This window comes from Carlito syrichta, unplaced genomic scaffold, assembly GCF_000164805.1.
Source record: "Carlito syrichta isolate Samal-C Ts95f unplaced genomic scaffold, Tarsius_syrichta-2.0.1 Scaffold313429, whole genome shotgun sequence".
Classification (NCBI taxonomy): domain Eukaryota; kingdom Metazoa; phylum Chordata; class Mammalia; order Primates; family Tarsiidae; genus Carlito; species Carlito syrichta.
In genome coordinates this window covers 57,175-71,369 of record NW_007257525.1, presented here as the reverse complement: position 1 = coordinate 71,369, position 14,195 = coordinate 57,175, and the positions used below count along the sequence as shown (strand labels likewise).

Genomic DNA, 14,195 nt, shown 5'->3' with positions numbered 1-14,195 from the left:
CCCATTAAACACTAATTCCCTATTCACCCTTCCCCTAGCCCGTGGCAACCACCATTCTACTTTCTGTCTCTATGAATTTCACTCCACTAAGGACCTCATATAAGTGGAGTCATACAGAATTAGTCCTTTTGTGAAGACTTATTTCACTTAGCACAGTATCTTCAAGGTAAGTTCCCAAAAACCACTTTAGTTATTCACAGAGATGTTAGTCAACAAGTCATTTAGCTCAGCAGGCAGAAGAAACACCCACAGGTCTTTTGGCATCCTAGGGACAAAGCTAGAACTTCAGAGCTCTAGAAATCAGGCCCCAAAGGAATTATACACACATTGAATTTTTGTTTTCAACTGGTCAGTTTTCCAAAGTCGCTTTAAATTCCGTACCCGTGGTGAAAAAGGTCAGTGTCACCATGCCTCTGTGTGTGTTCTTGGTCTCATCAATAATGGGATTGGGATAGAACTGTCTCATTCATATACCCCATGCCTGTTCCTTTCTCAAAGTGAGGAGGAGAAGGTATGCCCTTTGTTGTTGTTCTTTGTGTCTGATGGGAAAGAAGGGCCATTTTGCTTCTGACTCAAACACTTGAAGAATCTACCTTGTTATCACCAATGCCAAGAACACCTTAATCTCATATATTCTTGCTGTTTCCTCATTTATTGGCAGAGGAGTAAAAGGGAGAAAGCAGAATATTATACAGACAAATATAGCATGTGCAACTGGACACAAGACCAACCCCTGCTGATGTTTGCTGGGGCTGTGATCAGCCACCCCGACATTTAAGACATTTAATGTTCATGGAGTTCATGTCATCTCTTACAGTAGCTGGGTTAGGAGCAGTTGAGCCAATGGTGCCAGCTACAAAGTTTATCACACAGTGTGTTTATCACACAGTGTGTTTATCAAACATTGAAACAGAAACTTGGCGAATTAAGAAAATTTACATCTAGGGCTTGCTTTCTATTGGTTAGCTCTGGTTCTCCTTCTTCAATTTCTACTCACCAGTTTCCAGTCTTTCTTTTAGGTCTTTCTGGGCCATAGTTTTCCCCATGGGCAAAGTCGTGTTGCTATTGTAGAATTGCCTCTTAGGGATATAGAATGAAGAGTTGTTTGAGACTCTGAAGTATTAAGAATAACCAGGCAATGAATACTCATTGATGTTGGGTGCATTTGGTTTAAGTGGAAGTGCTGAGAGGAATTTATAAAACCACCCTACAGTTGACCCATGAACAACACGGGCTTGAGCTGGATGGTTTCACTTAAACACAAAGGTGTTTTCAACCACACGCAGACTGAAAATTCGGTATTTGAGAGATGCAAACCTTGTGTATATGAAGGGCCAACATTTTATATATGTGGGTTCTGCATGGCTGAGTGCGGGACTTGAGTATGCATGGATTTTTGTATACACAGGGGACCTGGAACAAATTCCTTGTGTATAACAAGGGATGACTATAATTTTATGGACTACTGAGTATTGCATAACCTCTACCTCACCCGTGTGTGAAACCCTTTAAGGGAAACATCTCAGGGCATGTAGGACTTGAAGGGGCTTGCTGTGAAACTCCTTATCATTATTATGGCTCTGATTTGACGCAGGCATGTTTGCCTCTTCATTTATGAAACATTTATCCTATGCTTTCTTATTTTCTGTCTTTTTGATGTTTCTGCCATACCTTCATGTAGGTAGCCACTTAGCGTAACTGATGTTCTGATCTCAAAGTTGAGCTATTTTTCAGGTGTGGCCATTCATTCTTGCTGTCATTCATTCAGTTTACTTTGGGCTGGGGTTTTTTTATGGCCATATAACTAAAGTTTTTCTCTCTGTAGGGTATTTTTCCTGAAACATATATCCATTTGAAAGAAGCAACTGTGGAAGACCTAGGGTAAGTTCCGAACTAGGAAGACTTATAAAAAGCGATGAAGGTGTAAGATGGTTAGTAAAGAATGCCTACGTATGTTACTATTTCTCTCATCTCATCAGTTCTCCTTCTCACGTAAGAGAGAAACGAAGAAGAACTTTTCCCTGGTATAATTTTTTCTTCTGCTGTCTCTTTGATATCCTTTCCCAGAATACTAAAGACAGAAGTAATGACCTGAAGACCTTTGCTGTGCTCTCGTGTTTACTACTTGCTCACTGATTGTGTGTGTGTGTGTGTGTGTGTGTGTGTGTGTGTGTGTGTGTGTGTGTGGTGTGTGTGGTGTGTGTGTGTGTTTGCATGCATAAACATGTGGGGCTCTTTGGCTGATAAGAACCCAAAAACACCCCCACTTGGGATCTTTGAGAGACAGATGAGTAAGTGACAGCTTGCGCTTACCAACTCTGAGCCTCAGATAAGCCATTTAGCCTCAAGTGCACCTTAGGTTTTTCTCAATGTGTTAGGGAAAAACCGTCTGGCCCTACATGAGCTTGATGTGAGAGTCAAATGACATAATGGGTGTGAATGTGTTCTGCAGATAAGATCTGCTATGTTTTGAGTCTTCTTGTTTCATAGCCGCCTCATTTTTTTTCTGGAAAGTAAGACTTGTGGCTGCTGAGAAGAGTGAGAGTCTGCCGAGGTGGTGAGTCTGCAGCCAAGAGAGTTGTGGAGGCAGGGCAGAGAGCCTGGGGTAGGATGGAACCCCATGCTGATGGAGAGGAGAGAGGGCCTGAGGGGAAAAGGGACAGCTGGGTCGCAGAGCTGTGCAGCCTCAAAGCCAGAAAGAACTTTCTCAGTCATAGTCCAACGCCAGTGTTTTATAGATGAGAAACGGAGATGTGCTCAGATTCACACAGCTCCTGGCAGAACCAGGGCTGAAAACCAGCCTGGAGAGGTCTTCTTTCCCGTGGGCCATTCCTAGGTATCCTCACTGTCACCCCCAGATGGGTGGAAGGGCTGAGTGGGAGGCATATTCCTACCACGCAGAGGTGTCAGATAAAATGCAGGATGGCCAGTTACATCTGCAGTTCAGATAACAAGTAATTTTTTACAAGTAAGCATGTCCCAGATATTTCACGTGTCATATTTATTCTAAAAATTATCTTTTACTATCTGAAATTCAAACTCAACTGGTCATCCTGTATGTTTCCTTATGAAGTCTGGCAATCCTACCACGAATCCCCATTTGTTTGCTCTTGCCCTCTCATTTTTCCCCTTTTGCCAATCTTAAATATACCAGAGACAGCCAGGCATGGTGGCTCAGGCCTATAATCCCAGCACTTTGGGAGACCAAGGCAGGAGGATTGCTTAAGCCCAGGAGTTCAAGACCAACCTGGGCAACATAGCGAGACCTTGTCTTCACAAAAAAATAAAAAAGTTATCCAGGTTATGACGCCTGCCTGTAGTCCCAGCTACTTGGAAATCTGAGGCAAGAGGACCTCTTGAACTCAGGAGTTCGAGACTGTAGTGAGCCATGATGGTGCCACTGCATTCCAGCCTAGGCAACAGAGCAAGACCCTGTCTCTAAAAAAAAAAAAAAAAGATACCAGAGGGTTTATGTGAATATATGTCATGCCTGTAAGTCTCCTGAGAGTAAGCGAGGATTTTGGAACATGTACATTTTCTATATTGTGAAGCAGCAGATGAGAAGAAAACCCAGAACCATTCCAGCATGGGACACTGCCTTACCCACCCCATCCCCTCCAGCAGGTCCTGGGAGGGGTCACAGCCCCAGGACCTTGTGTCATGCACTCCTCTGCACTGGCTCTCCAGAATGAAATAGTTGCTTGGTGGAGCCAGCTAAAACATTGGATTTCTTGTTTTCCACTTTGAGAATCGCTGATGCCAGTCTGGCTCAGTAATTGAGGCTCTTGGAGAAACCCAAAATGGGGAGGTCGAGGCTGGGCTGCGGGCCCATTCCCTTGCTGAAACTGAACTCATTTCGAAGCCTGTGCTGTTCTAAGCTCCTTCTCTTTTCTCAGATGCTTGGATGTGATAAAGTCCCCTGTACCTCCCCCCCCAACCCCCACCCATGGACAAGTTTTGCTTTGTTTCAAGCCCAGCCAGCTCCATTCCTGTCCCTTTGTGCTGGAGAATCTGATCCCCATCGAGAAAAGCAGCACAGATCGACTGGGAGTAAAACGGGCATCCTTTGGTTCTCTTTAGGCAGCATGAGACCGTGATTCCTGGCGAGCTCCCCCTGGTGCAGGAGCTCACGTCCACTTTGCGAGAATGGGCCGTCATCTGGCGAAAGCTCTATGTGGTGAGTTTCCCCCTGGGGCTTGGAGAGCCTGTGTCATTTCTAGGCCCTCAGTCTGTCAGTTCTCTGCAAAGTGTCGGTTCTTGACTAGCTGTCTGTGTAGGCCCACGTCTCTTCCCTGGACCACATAACAGCTGATAACCAGCAAAACAGAAAACAGCTGATTCCCCAGAGCTGGGTCACTGCTAGGGGCTAGTGGAGGAAGTGACCATAATCACTCTCACAGTCTTTTCTCAACTGATACACATGCTGATTGTGAAGGTGATAACGAGAACCATCACTGCAAACACTGGCACCATCCTTCCTAAGTGCTGGAAACCCTGAATTCTCACAGCACTCCTAAAAAGTAGGTGCAGTTATTAACAACTTGTTGATAAGGAACCTGAGAGTCATGCTCTCAGCCTGTCCGTGTATACCAGGGAATAGAAATGTATAAATGTTTTGGTTCCCAGCCACACAAGGGTGGGATTTTCTACCGTAGCCAAATTCCTTCCAGACTTGAGTCATGTGAAGTTGTGGTCTGAGAGTCACCTTTTTGGGGAAGGCTCATATCCTTTCTCCCAACCCTGGTTTGATCACCAGGGCACCCTCTCCATGATAAATCATCATCAGAAGTTGTGTGTAGGTTTGTAGTCAGGACCGAGTAAACCTTGTGTTTAACGCTGAGCACAGTAGATAAGAGCCCAAGGATGTCCAAATCCCTTGATGGCAAACCTGCCTCATCTCCAGCTTAGGAAACTCTTCCCTCGACATTGGAATCTCCAAAGTTGCATCTTTCTGGAGCTCTCGTAGTGAAGTTTCACTGGATCTTGCCTCTATCCATGCTTCCAGGCTTCCAAGGTTGACCAGGAATTCCTATGATGAGCATATATTATCTCGTTCGACGTGTGCGTGAGTTCGGTGACGTTGTAAGCCAGCTTTGGTGGCCTGGGAGCCATTCTCTTTCCTTTATGTGGCTTTGCTTATCTAGGTTTCTTTTCAGTCATGCGGCGATTCTTTGTTTTAACTCTCAAAAGCCGATCTGAACAGACCCTCGGTACTGCAAGCAGTAATCAGAAGCTCATTCTAGCATAACTGCTAAGAGTTCCTGGAAAATCTCTCATTTTCATTCAGGCCGCTGTTCTCCGTGATAAATCACGGCGGTAGAAATCGCTGACCCCGTTGGTGGAAAAGCACATGATACTTCCCTGTCTTCCCATTTTTCAAGGCCTCATTTAAGTACTTTCTTCTTCGTAACGTATCTTCGGAACATCCCAGTGCATAACATTTCCGTCTGGACTTACTGCTGAGCCCATCATGTGCCCCCTGGGGCACACTACTTTGTATTAAAGGCAATCTTTCGATCTCTTTACGGTTCAATGAGAGAGCTAACTTAAGTTCCTAAATAACAAGGAGGAAGGAGATGTGCTGTCAGCGCTGTGGCCTGCATTGATCATCTAGCACTTAAATTGAGAGCACTCTCCGGTTCTGGTTAATTGATTGGGTAATGGTGGATGTAACAAGGTTGAAGGATGAGACATATATATGGGTTCATTCCTTAACATGTTCTTTCTGGAAATTGGCGAGTGGTGCAACAGAATAGATAATAAGTACTGAGAGAGGTTTTTTCCGTACCTTTCTCAGGAAGAAATTGGACTCATGCATTTGGGCTGCCAGAATCTCTTAGTAGTTCAAGGTGATAATGTATGTTTTTAAGATGTAATGTATTAGAGAGTAAGAAGCCCAGCACTTTGGGAGGCCCAGGGAGGAAGATTGCTTGAGGCCAGAAGTCTGAGACCAGCCTGGGTGACATAGCAAGACCCTGTCTCCATAAAAGTAAAAATATTAGCCAAGCATGGTAGTGCACATCTGTAGTCACAGCCACTTAGAAGGCTGAGGCAGGAAAACTGTCAGAGTTCAGGAGGTCAAGCGTCACTGCACTCCAGCCTGGACAGTAGAGAAAGACTCCCTCTCTTAAAAACAAAAATAAAAAATAGTGGAGAGTATGAGTGAGGTAGACTCTTTTGCTTGCTAAAACCCAACTGTCATGCTCAGTTTGTTTGTTTATTTATTTACTTATTTATTTTCTGAGTTAGAGTCTCACTCTGTTGCCCAGGCTGGAATGCAGTGGCACACTTATGGCCACCCCAGTGTCAGCCTGCTGGGTTCCGGCGATCCTTCCACCTCAGCCTACCAAGTACCCGGAACAACAGGCACGTGCTACCACACCTGGCTAATTTTTGAATTATTGTAGAGACGAGGTCTCACCAAGTTGCCCTGGCTGGTCTCGAACCCACGGGCTCAGGCAATCCATTTGTCTCGACCTCCCAAAGTGCTAGGATTACAGGCTGAGCCACTGAGCCCAGCCTGTGCTCAATTTATTATCGGTGTCCTCTACACTACTATAAGTAATTGTACCAGGTCTGCTATTGAGATCTGAGATATAAGTGAATGGGAGGAAGAAATTGGACTCATGAATTTGGGCTGCCCGAATCTCTTAGTAGTTCAAGGTGATAAGCTCTTGCTGAGGATTTCCTGTGTGGGACTGTTTCACTATTTAATAGCAGAATTGTATCTTAAGTTGGGGAGAAAAAAGCTGTTTCCTCTCCAAACAGCCCATTTCATCTTAGCATATATAATAACATAATTAATTTGGTATTTGCAAATATCTTAATGTGTTTTATAGCTGCTATTGATCAGTTGACAGAGCTGAGCAGTCTGGTTCTGCTTTTGATAACATGCCCATCCAAGAAGAAATAATCCACTTAAAACGGTTTGGTTATTACTAGTGACTTTCTCTGTTGTTGTTTTTTTATTCTTTCCCTCCCTCAAGCCTTGAAAGTTCACTTCAGGTAGAATTTCTGAACTTTTCCCTTAAAACTGCATGTCAAAGGAGCAAACCCAAATCTCTAGTTTTCCTTTACAGACCCCCTTCATACACTTGACTTGGTGTTTTTGTTTTCTGATTCTATAAGTTCCTTTAGTCTGTGTAAAAATACATACAGATTTTACTAGTGTCCATCAGAGCTTGTTTAGTTTTTCTTTTTCTTTTTTGTTTTTTTGAGTCGGTGTCTCACTCTGTGGCCCAGGCTGGAGTGCAGTGGCATGCTCGTGGCCACTGCAGCCTCGACCTGCTGGGCTCAGGCGATCCTCCCGTCTCAGCCTTCCAAGCAGCCGGAACTACAGGCGTGTGCCACCATGCCCGGCTAATTTTTTGTTTTATTGTAGAGATGAGGCTGGTCTCGAACCCATGGGCTCAGGCATCCCAAAGTGCTGGGATTACAGGCTTAAGCCACTATGCCCTGCCAGTGCTTGTGTTGTTTTTTTCATGCATTGCCTCACAGAGATGGTGAGACTAGGCATTCTGTTTGATATCTTTAAAGACACCTGTGAAGCCTTAGACTCCCCTATTTCTCCAAAATACATTTCCTGCTTCTCTTATTTTTAGTCCACTGGAAATTTACACTGTGAATCTTGAGTCTTTTATGAGGGCAGTCCACTAACCAAATTAAGCCCAGTGTGTAGATGCTGGTGATTATTCTGGAAAGGAAAAATATTTGTCTAGCTGTGCTTTATTTTTAGATGTCATACAGTAACCATGTGAAATAATCATAAATATGTCTTAAAGGGGAGGGCAGTGTCTACACCAAACAAAGGAAAACTCACTCATCTGAAGTAGAAGGAAGAGATAATGACCCCCTCCTGTGGCCCCTCAATTTTATTGTTTTCATTGAATCATCTCTCCTAGTGGGTGTTGGTCTCGCTCTCTGGAGGCGAAGCAGGCTGTAGGAGATAAGACACTGGCCTGGGAATTAGGAAACGGGGTGTCCTATGCAGGTCCTGTCCTAACAAGCTCTGTGATCTTGGGCAAGTAACTTGAAGTCTCCAAGACTCTGCTCAGTTTTGCAAAAATATATCAAAAGCTCTCTTGTTGGCCCAGAGCGCTGTGAGGAGTTGCAAAGAGATGGTGGCTGTGAGCCCTTCTGCAGACAGACCATCAAGGACTCTGCAGGGGGGAGCACGTGGTTCTTAATGTTATCTTAGCTGAAAACAGTAGCCATTCTGGATGTCTTCCCTCTGGGCAGCCTTGACTTATTAGCGTCCCACCCACCATACTGGCTGCCGGAGAGACTGAAGCTCCCTTCTGTGTGTACCCCTTATCCAAGGCCACTTTCTTCTTCTCGTATAATCGTCTTAGGCGCAGTGACCTTGAGCACTCAGGGGCCAGGCTAAGTTTCTCACCGCAGAACGTGAGCCTCCTTGGCTTAAGTTCGAGTTCAGGAGGCACGGATCGTTCCGGAATGCAGAGTGCAAATTCACAGCAGTTTCTGATGAGTTGTACCTGCATGCTGTTCCTCAGTTGGTACTGGTCATCCGGCGTGTTTTCAGGGGCTGATCAGCAAAGTAGGAAACATGGTGACCAAGGAGGACACCTGGTAAAGCGCCAAGACCTTGGACTTTCGGGTCAGCCAGGCTGGCCGGTTCTTAAGTTCGAGCTCACTCCATCACTGCCTTTGTACATTTATATTCAGAAAAAATAACAAACCCAGTAATAGTTACTAAAAACAAACCAACAAAAACAGAAAGAACATGGATTCAGAAGACTCCTAGCTGTTCCCGGGACCTGAGACAAGTCCCTTGAACTCCTAAGTTTTATTTTCCTCTCCTAAAGTGGGGATTATGTATAATTCATGCCTCGAGAATTTGCTGTAAAAATCTATGGAATAATCTGTATAAAACACCCAGGATAGAACCTGGCACACTGTCATCAACCAGTGATGGCCCCTGAGGAGAGCCGCGTCATCACGTGGTGACATTGGCCCTGAGGTCGTGTAAGGGTACTCCTGCCCACCTACCAGAGGCGTTCAGTCATCTTCCAGCTTAGGGCAGAAGGGGTGGGCAGATAATATCTGGCTCTCTTCCAGGCCCTACTCTAGGTTGATTTTTTAAAATTTTATTTTAAGAATGATTTTTATTTATTTTAGAGACTGGGCTCTTGCTACATTATCCAGGCTTATCTTAAACTCCTGGGCTCAAACAGTCTTCCTCCCTCAAACTGGGAGTTGTCGAGACTCTAGGCACACACTACCGTGCCCAACTTTTTAAGAATTCTTTTTTTAAAAACATTTTTCTTCTTCTTTTTTTTTTGAGTTGGAGTCTTACTCTGTCGCCCAGACTGGAGTGCAGTGGCCGCTCCCGGCCACCGCAGCCTCGACCTGCTGGGCTCCGGCGATCCTTCTGCCTCAGCCTTCCAAGTAGCTGGAACTACAGGCACGCGCTACCACGCCCGGCTAATTTTTTTGATTTATTGTAGAGATGAGGTCTCACCTGCCCAGGCGGGTCTCAAACCTGCGGGCTCAGGTAATCCCCTCACCTCAGCCTCCCAAAGGTGCGGGATTACAGGCTGAGCCACCGAGCCCGGCTTGTATTTATTCTTTATCTCATTGTCTTTTATCGCCTCTATTTTTTCATATACTTTATTTTGGGGTCCCTGACTGTCTCTTTAAGTTAGTATTGGTCAAGAGGAGAAAACAGGACCTGGGGATCTGGGGAAGAGGGCTGATCTCATCTTGTCAAGGAAGAAGTGAGATCTGGGAACCCTCCAGGCTAAGTAACTCTACTGAGGTTGCAATCTAAGGAGTCCTTGATTCCCTGAAAGTGTAGTTCAGAAGCTTGTGACTTATTGACCTAAGTTGGTGGATTTTGTTTTTCTGTGTTTTTGGTTTTGAGTCAGGGTCTCACTCTGTTGTCCAGGCTGCAGTGCAGTGGCATGATCATGGCCACAGCAGCTTCGATCTGGGCTCAGACAATCCTTCCACCTCAGCCTCCCGAGTAGCTGGGACACACCACCATGCCTGGCTCATTTATTTTTTATTTTTTTAGCCTTGAGGTCTAGCTATGTTGTGCAGGCTTATCTTAAACTCCTGGGCTCAACCTTGGCCTCCCAAAGTGCTGGGATTACAGACGTGAGCCACACGTCCGACTGGTTGATGGTTTCTAAGCTTTCTCTCCACTGTTCTCTGGAACCTTTCAGGATCTTTGTTTTCTCTTGTCTTGGAAAGTAGATCCAGCAAGGTGATCTTTGGTCTCTCTCCTTTCTATATCAGCATCTTTCCCTTCCTCCATGCAAGAACCCCCTGCCGGATGGGCATTAACTTAGACCTGGTTGGATTCATGTAATACTTAACTTTATCTTTTCAACAACTACCTAGTTAGATTTTTTGAATATGAACAATTCTACATCCCAAGTCATAGTATCATTTTTCTCAACTAAAAACCCAGTCTTTTTTTTTTTTTGAGTCAGGGGTCTCATTCCATCACTCAAGCTTGGAGGGCGGTGGAATGTTCACGGCTCACTGCAGCCTCTACCTCCTGGGCTCAAGCAACCTCAGGCTCCTGAATAGCTGGGATTGTAGGCATGTGTCACTGCGCCTGGCTAATTTTTGCATTTTTCGTAGAGACAAGGTCTTGCTTTGTGGCCAGGCTGGTCTCAAACTCTTGGGCTCAAGTGATCCTCCGGCCTCAGCCTCCCAGAGAGCTGGATTATAGGTGTGAGCCACCATGCCCAGCCTAAAAATCCAGTCTTGAAAAATGACATATTAGAGTATATTTGTGGGGACCATGGGACAAGAGTTTCTGAATGCGAGACTCTCCTGGAAACTGAGGTGTGTAGTTGCTTAAAACATTCTGTGTACCCTCTCACCCTGAGATTTAGTTTAACTTTTCCCCATCCTGCAGTGGGAGGAACAGTTCAGTGAGTTGTGGCTGGTCCAGCTGTTTGGCCTGGGAAACTGGATCTCATCGTATCTGCTTATGGAAAAGAGATAGGTCTCCTTTGGTGAAAGAAGGTGGTTGACATATAGTAGGGAATCACGTGGATTGAATTGCTTTTAAAATGTAGTTCATAGAAAAGATTGACCTCCCCTCATTTAAAATTTGCCAGCAGCCGGGCATGGTGGCTCAGTCTATAATCCCAGCACTTTGGGAGGCCTAGGCAAGAGAATTGCCTGAACCCAGGAGTTCGAGACCAGCCTGGGCAACTTGGTGAGGCCTCGTCTCTACAGTCAATCACAAAAACTAGCTGTGCGTGGTGGCGCATGCCTGTAGTTCCAGCTATTTGGAAGGCTGAGGCAGAAGGCTCGCCTGAGCCCAGCAGGTCAACGCTGGGTGGCCGTGAGCATGCCACCGCACTCCAGCCTGGGCGACAAAAAATGAGACTCCAACTCAGAAAAATAAAATTTGCCAGCAATATAAAACCCTGTGCTAGTCTAAAGTTCTGGAAAAATCAGGAGCAGAAAAACGGCCCTTAACCGAGGTGGAGGAGGGAAAACTTGCAGAACACACTGAATGCCCTTTTCTTCCCATCACTGCACATCTAGGCAGATTAAAGCTGCCCAAGTCTAATCTTTTTGAACTGGTGGTTATTATTGGCTGCTGGAACGTTGTAAGCTCTGAAGTATAATTAAGCTGGTCTCATGGCTTGAAACCGGCATCTGATTGCTTATTACCAAGGACAGAAAATTCCCATAGCAAACTCTGTCCTCTTGTCAGAGCATTTTATATGGGAGCTACAAGTTCTGCCTTCGTGTGTCTCTCAGGAGAGGCTATAAGGGACATGGAAATGATTGACTGAGTCCAGACAGGGACCCTGATTTGGGGTTTTTTTTTTTGTTTTAGTTTTTATTTTCTCTGATGCAGTTGCCTGGCTCTCAGGATTTCTTTTACTTCCAAAGCAAAAGTGGTCTCTCTCTTTTTTGGGGGTGAAGACAGGGTCTCTCACTGCATTGCCCAGGCTGATCTCAAACTCCTAGCTGCAAGTGATCCTCCTGCCTCAGCCTCCCAAAGTGCTAGGATTACAGACATGAGCTACTGCACTCAGCCAAAAATGGTCTTTAATTTGAATCCTTTCTTTAAAATCAAACCTTGGAAAGCAGGCAAAGCTTTTATCTGACAGAGAGAAAAGGCACTAGAATGAACAGGAATCTTGTCGGGGCAGTGGGAATTCCCTTCTTTCCAGGATCCTGGAGTCAGTGCAGCTCAAAAACACAGAAGGACCATGACGCCATGCCTGGACTGCAGGAGTTCCAGCTGTGTGGAAGAGACGAGATGAGTTACAAAGAGTTCTGTGCAGGGTAAATTTGATATAGCGCCGTCTGAGTACACGCGTGCGTTGAAGATGGGTGATCAGAGTCAGATGTGGTCCATCAGGAAGTTGCCTGGGGGAGTAATTGAGTTTAACGTCTCAGTCAGAGACTCCAAGACATTTTTCCTTGGGAGCTGAGCTTAGAGCCAATCCCTTTATTTTATGGATGAGTTTACTCCAGAGGGAATAATATGCCCAAAGTCACATAGTAATAAATTAATGATAGAATTACAGATAGAAGCCAAGCATCCATACTTTGGGCCAAGCACATTTTCCTCTAAATCATAAAATCTACACATTAGAGGAAAGGTTGGTGAACAGTGAATATTGGTTCTTTTACATGTGGAGCAGTAGAAGGCCAGAGAAAGGGCTTTTGACTGTAGTCTGCATTCTTTGGGAAAATGAATAGAACTCAGGTTTTCTGACACCCAGTCGGAGGTGTGGGTGGGAAGGCATCATCTGAATGGTCCCTAGATTTTTTGTGATACTCCATGGATGACTTCTGCATTCCTGTCAGTGCTGAAGACAAGGCTATTTTTTTTTCTTGTGACTTTGTGCTTCTCTCCTGAAATCCTATTTTTAAAAAAGAAGAAGAAGAAAATTAAACATCTGGATGATACAAAGTGAGACTTCAGATATTTCCAAATAGAAAAGGGAGAAATTCTAAGCAAATACAGGAATATCTTCTCTATCTTGTAGAAAACAATGTTTAGATTGTTTTCTTTTATGTAGCTCTTTCTCACTCAGATTGAAACCAGTGTGTTACTTAAGTTTGAGCCATCAAAGTTTGAGTCCCTACTGTGTCCTAGGATTGTGCTGGTTTTTGTGGAGAGTGTCAAAGAAATTATGGAATTGTGCAGCAGTGGCTGATAGATAACACAGAGAAGGCTTAAGTTAGTGAGGACTAGAGATAGTTAGGGCTTCTGTATCAGGCAGGCATGAACTGTGAAGGATTTAGAAAAGAGATCAGGGACTAGGTGGGGCGGCTCACACCTGTAATCCCGGCACTTTGGGAGGCTGAGGCAGGAGGATCACTTGAGGCCAGGAATTTGAGGCCAGCCTGGGCAACATACGGAGATCTTGTCTTTACATAAACAAACAAACAAACAAATAAATAGACATGGGGACACACACCTGTAGACCCAGCTACTCATGAAACTGAAGCAGAAGAATCCCCTGAGCCCAAGAAATCGAAGCTGCAGTGAACCATGACTGTTCCACTGCACTCTAGCCTGGATGACAAAATGAGACCTCTGGCTCAGGAGAAAAAAAAAAAAAGAAAGAAGGAAGAAAGAAAGAAGAAAAGAGAGCAGGAAAGAGGGCAGCCAGAGAAAAGATAGAACCTCAGAGAAGCTTGACCCATGCATGATCTTACAGGTAGTTCTTGGTTTTCTCCTCACTTGTCCTCACATGTTTCCCCCAAAACCCATGAAGTGTCAGGGCCGGCGATTTATTACGCAAAACATCTTGCTTAGAACAGTCTTAGAAATGTGGTGACAAAGTCCATCTCCTTGAGGTAAATGGGGAAATTGCTTCCTTTGGTGTGTTCCAGCCTGTCTATTCAGAATTAACTTGGCACAGTGAATCAGAGAAGAATGGCTGTCTTCATCCTTCTTTGGGAAAGAACTTGGCAGGCAAGGCTGATCTGGACAGGCAATAATTAAATTGCCATGGATCATGTCAACTATAATTGAGACCAAGAACTTGTGCACATGTGATCCACACAAAGCCCTGTCTCACAGAGGATCTCCCAAACCTTGGGGGCCTTTCTTTACCATAGTATGAGAAGCAATGTCTTCATTACAATTAGAAACCATTAAAATTAAAAAATCTAAGTACAAATAGACAAATGAGTTGCAAGAAAGAAAAAAAGATCCTTTCTCTGCCTAGCGGTTTTGA

The 14,195-nt window shown here is 44.8% G+C and overlaps 1 protein-coding gene across 1 annotated transcript in view; it reads left to right on the top strand.

Moving 5' to 3' along the window:
* LOC103272981 (dedicator of cytokinesis protein 5-like) overlaps positions 1-14,195 on the top strand; it is a 103,471-nt gene that overhangs the window by 32,699 nt on the left and 56,577 nt on the right. Inside the window, exons 3-4 of the mRNA XM_008070452.2 lie at positions 1,826-1,881; positions 4,081-4,177. Coding sequence (XP_008068643.1) covers positions 1,826-1,881; positions 4,081-4,177 — 153 coding nt within the window. The remainder of the gene's footprint in view (positions 1-1,825; positions 1,882-4,080; positions 4,178-14,195) is intronic.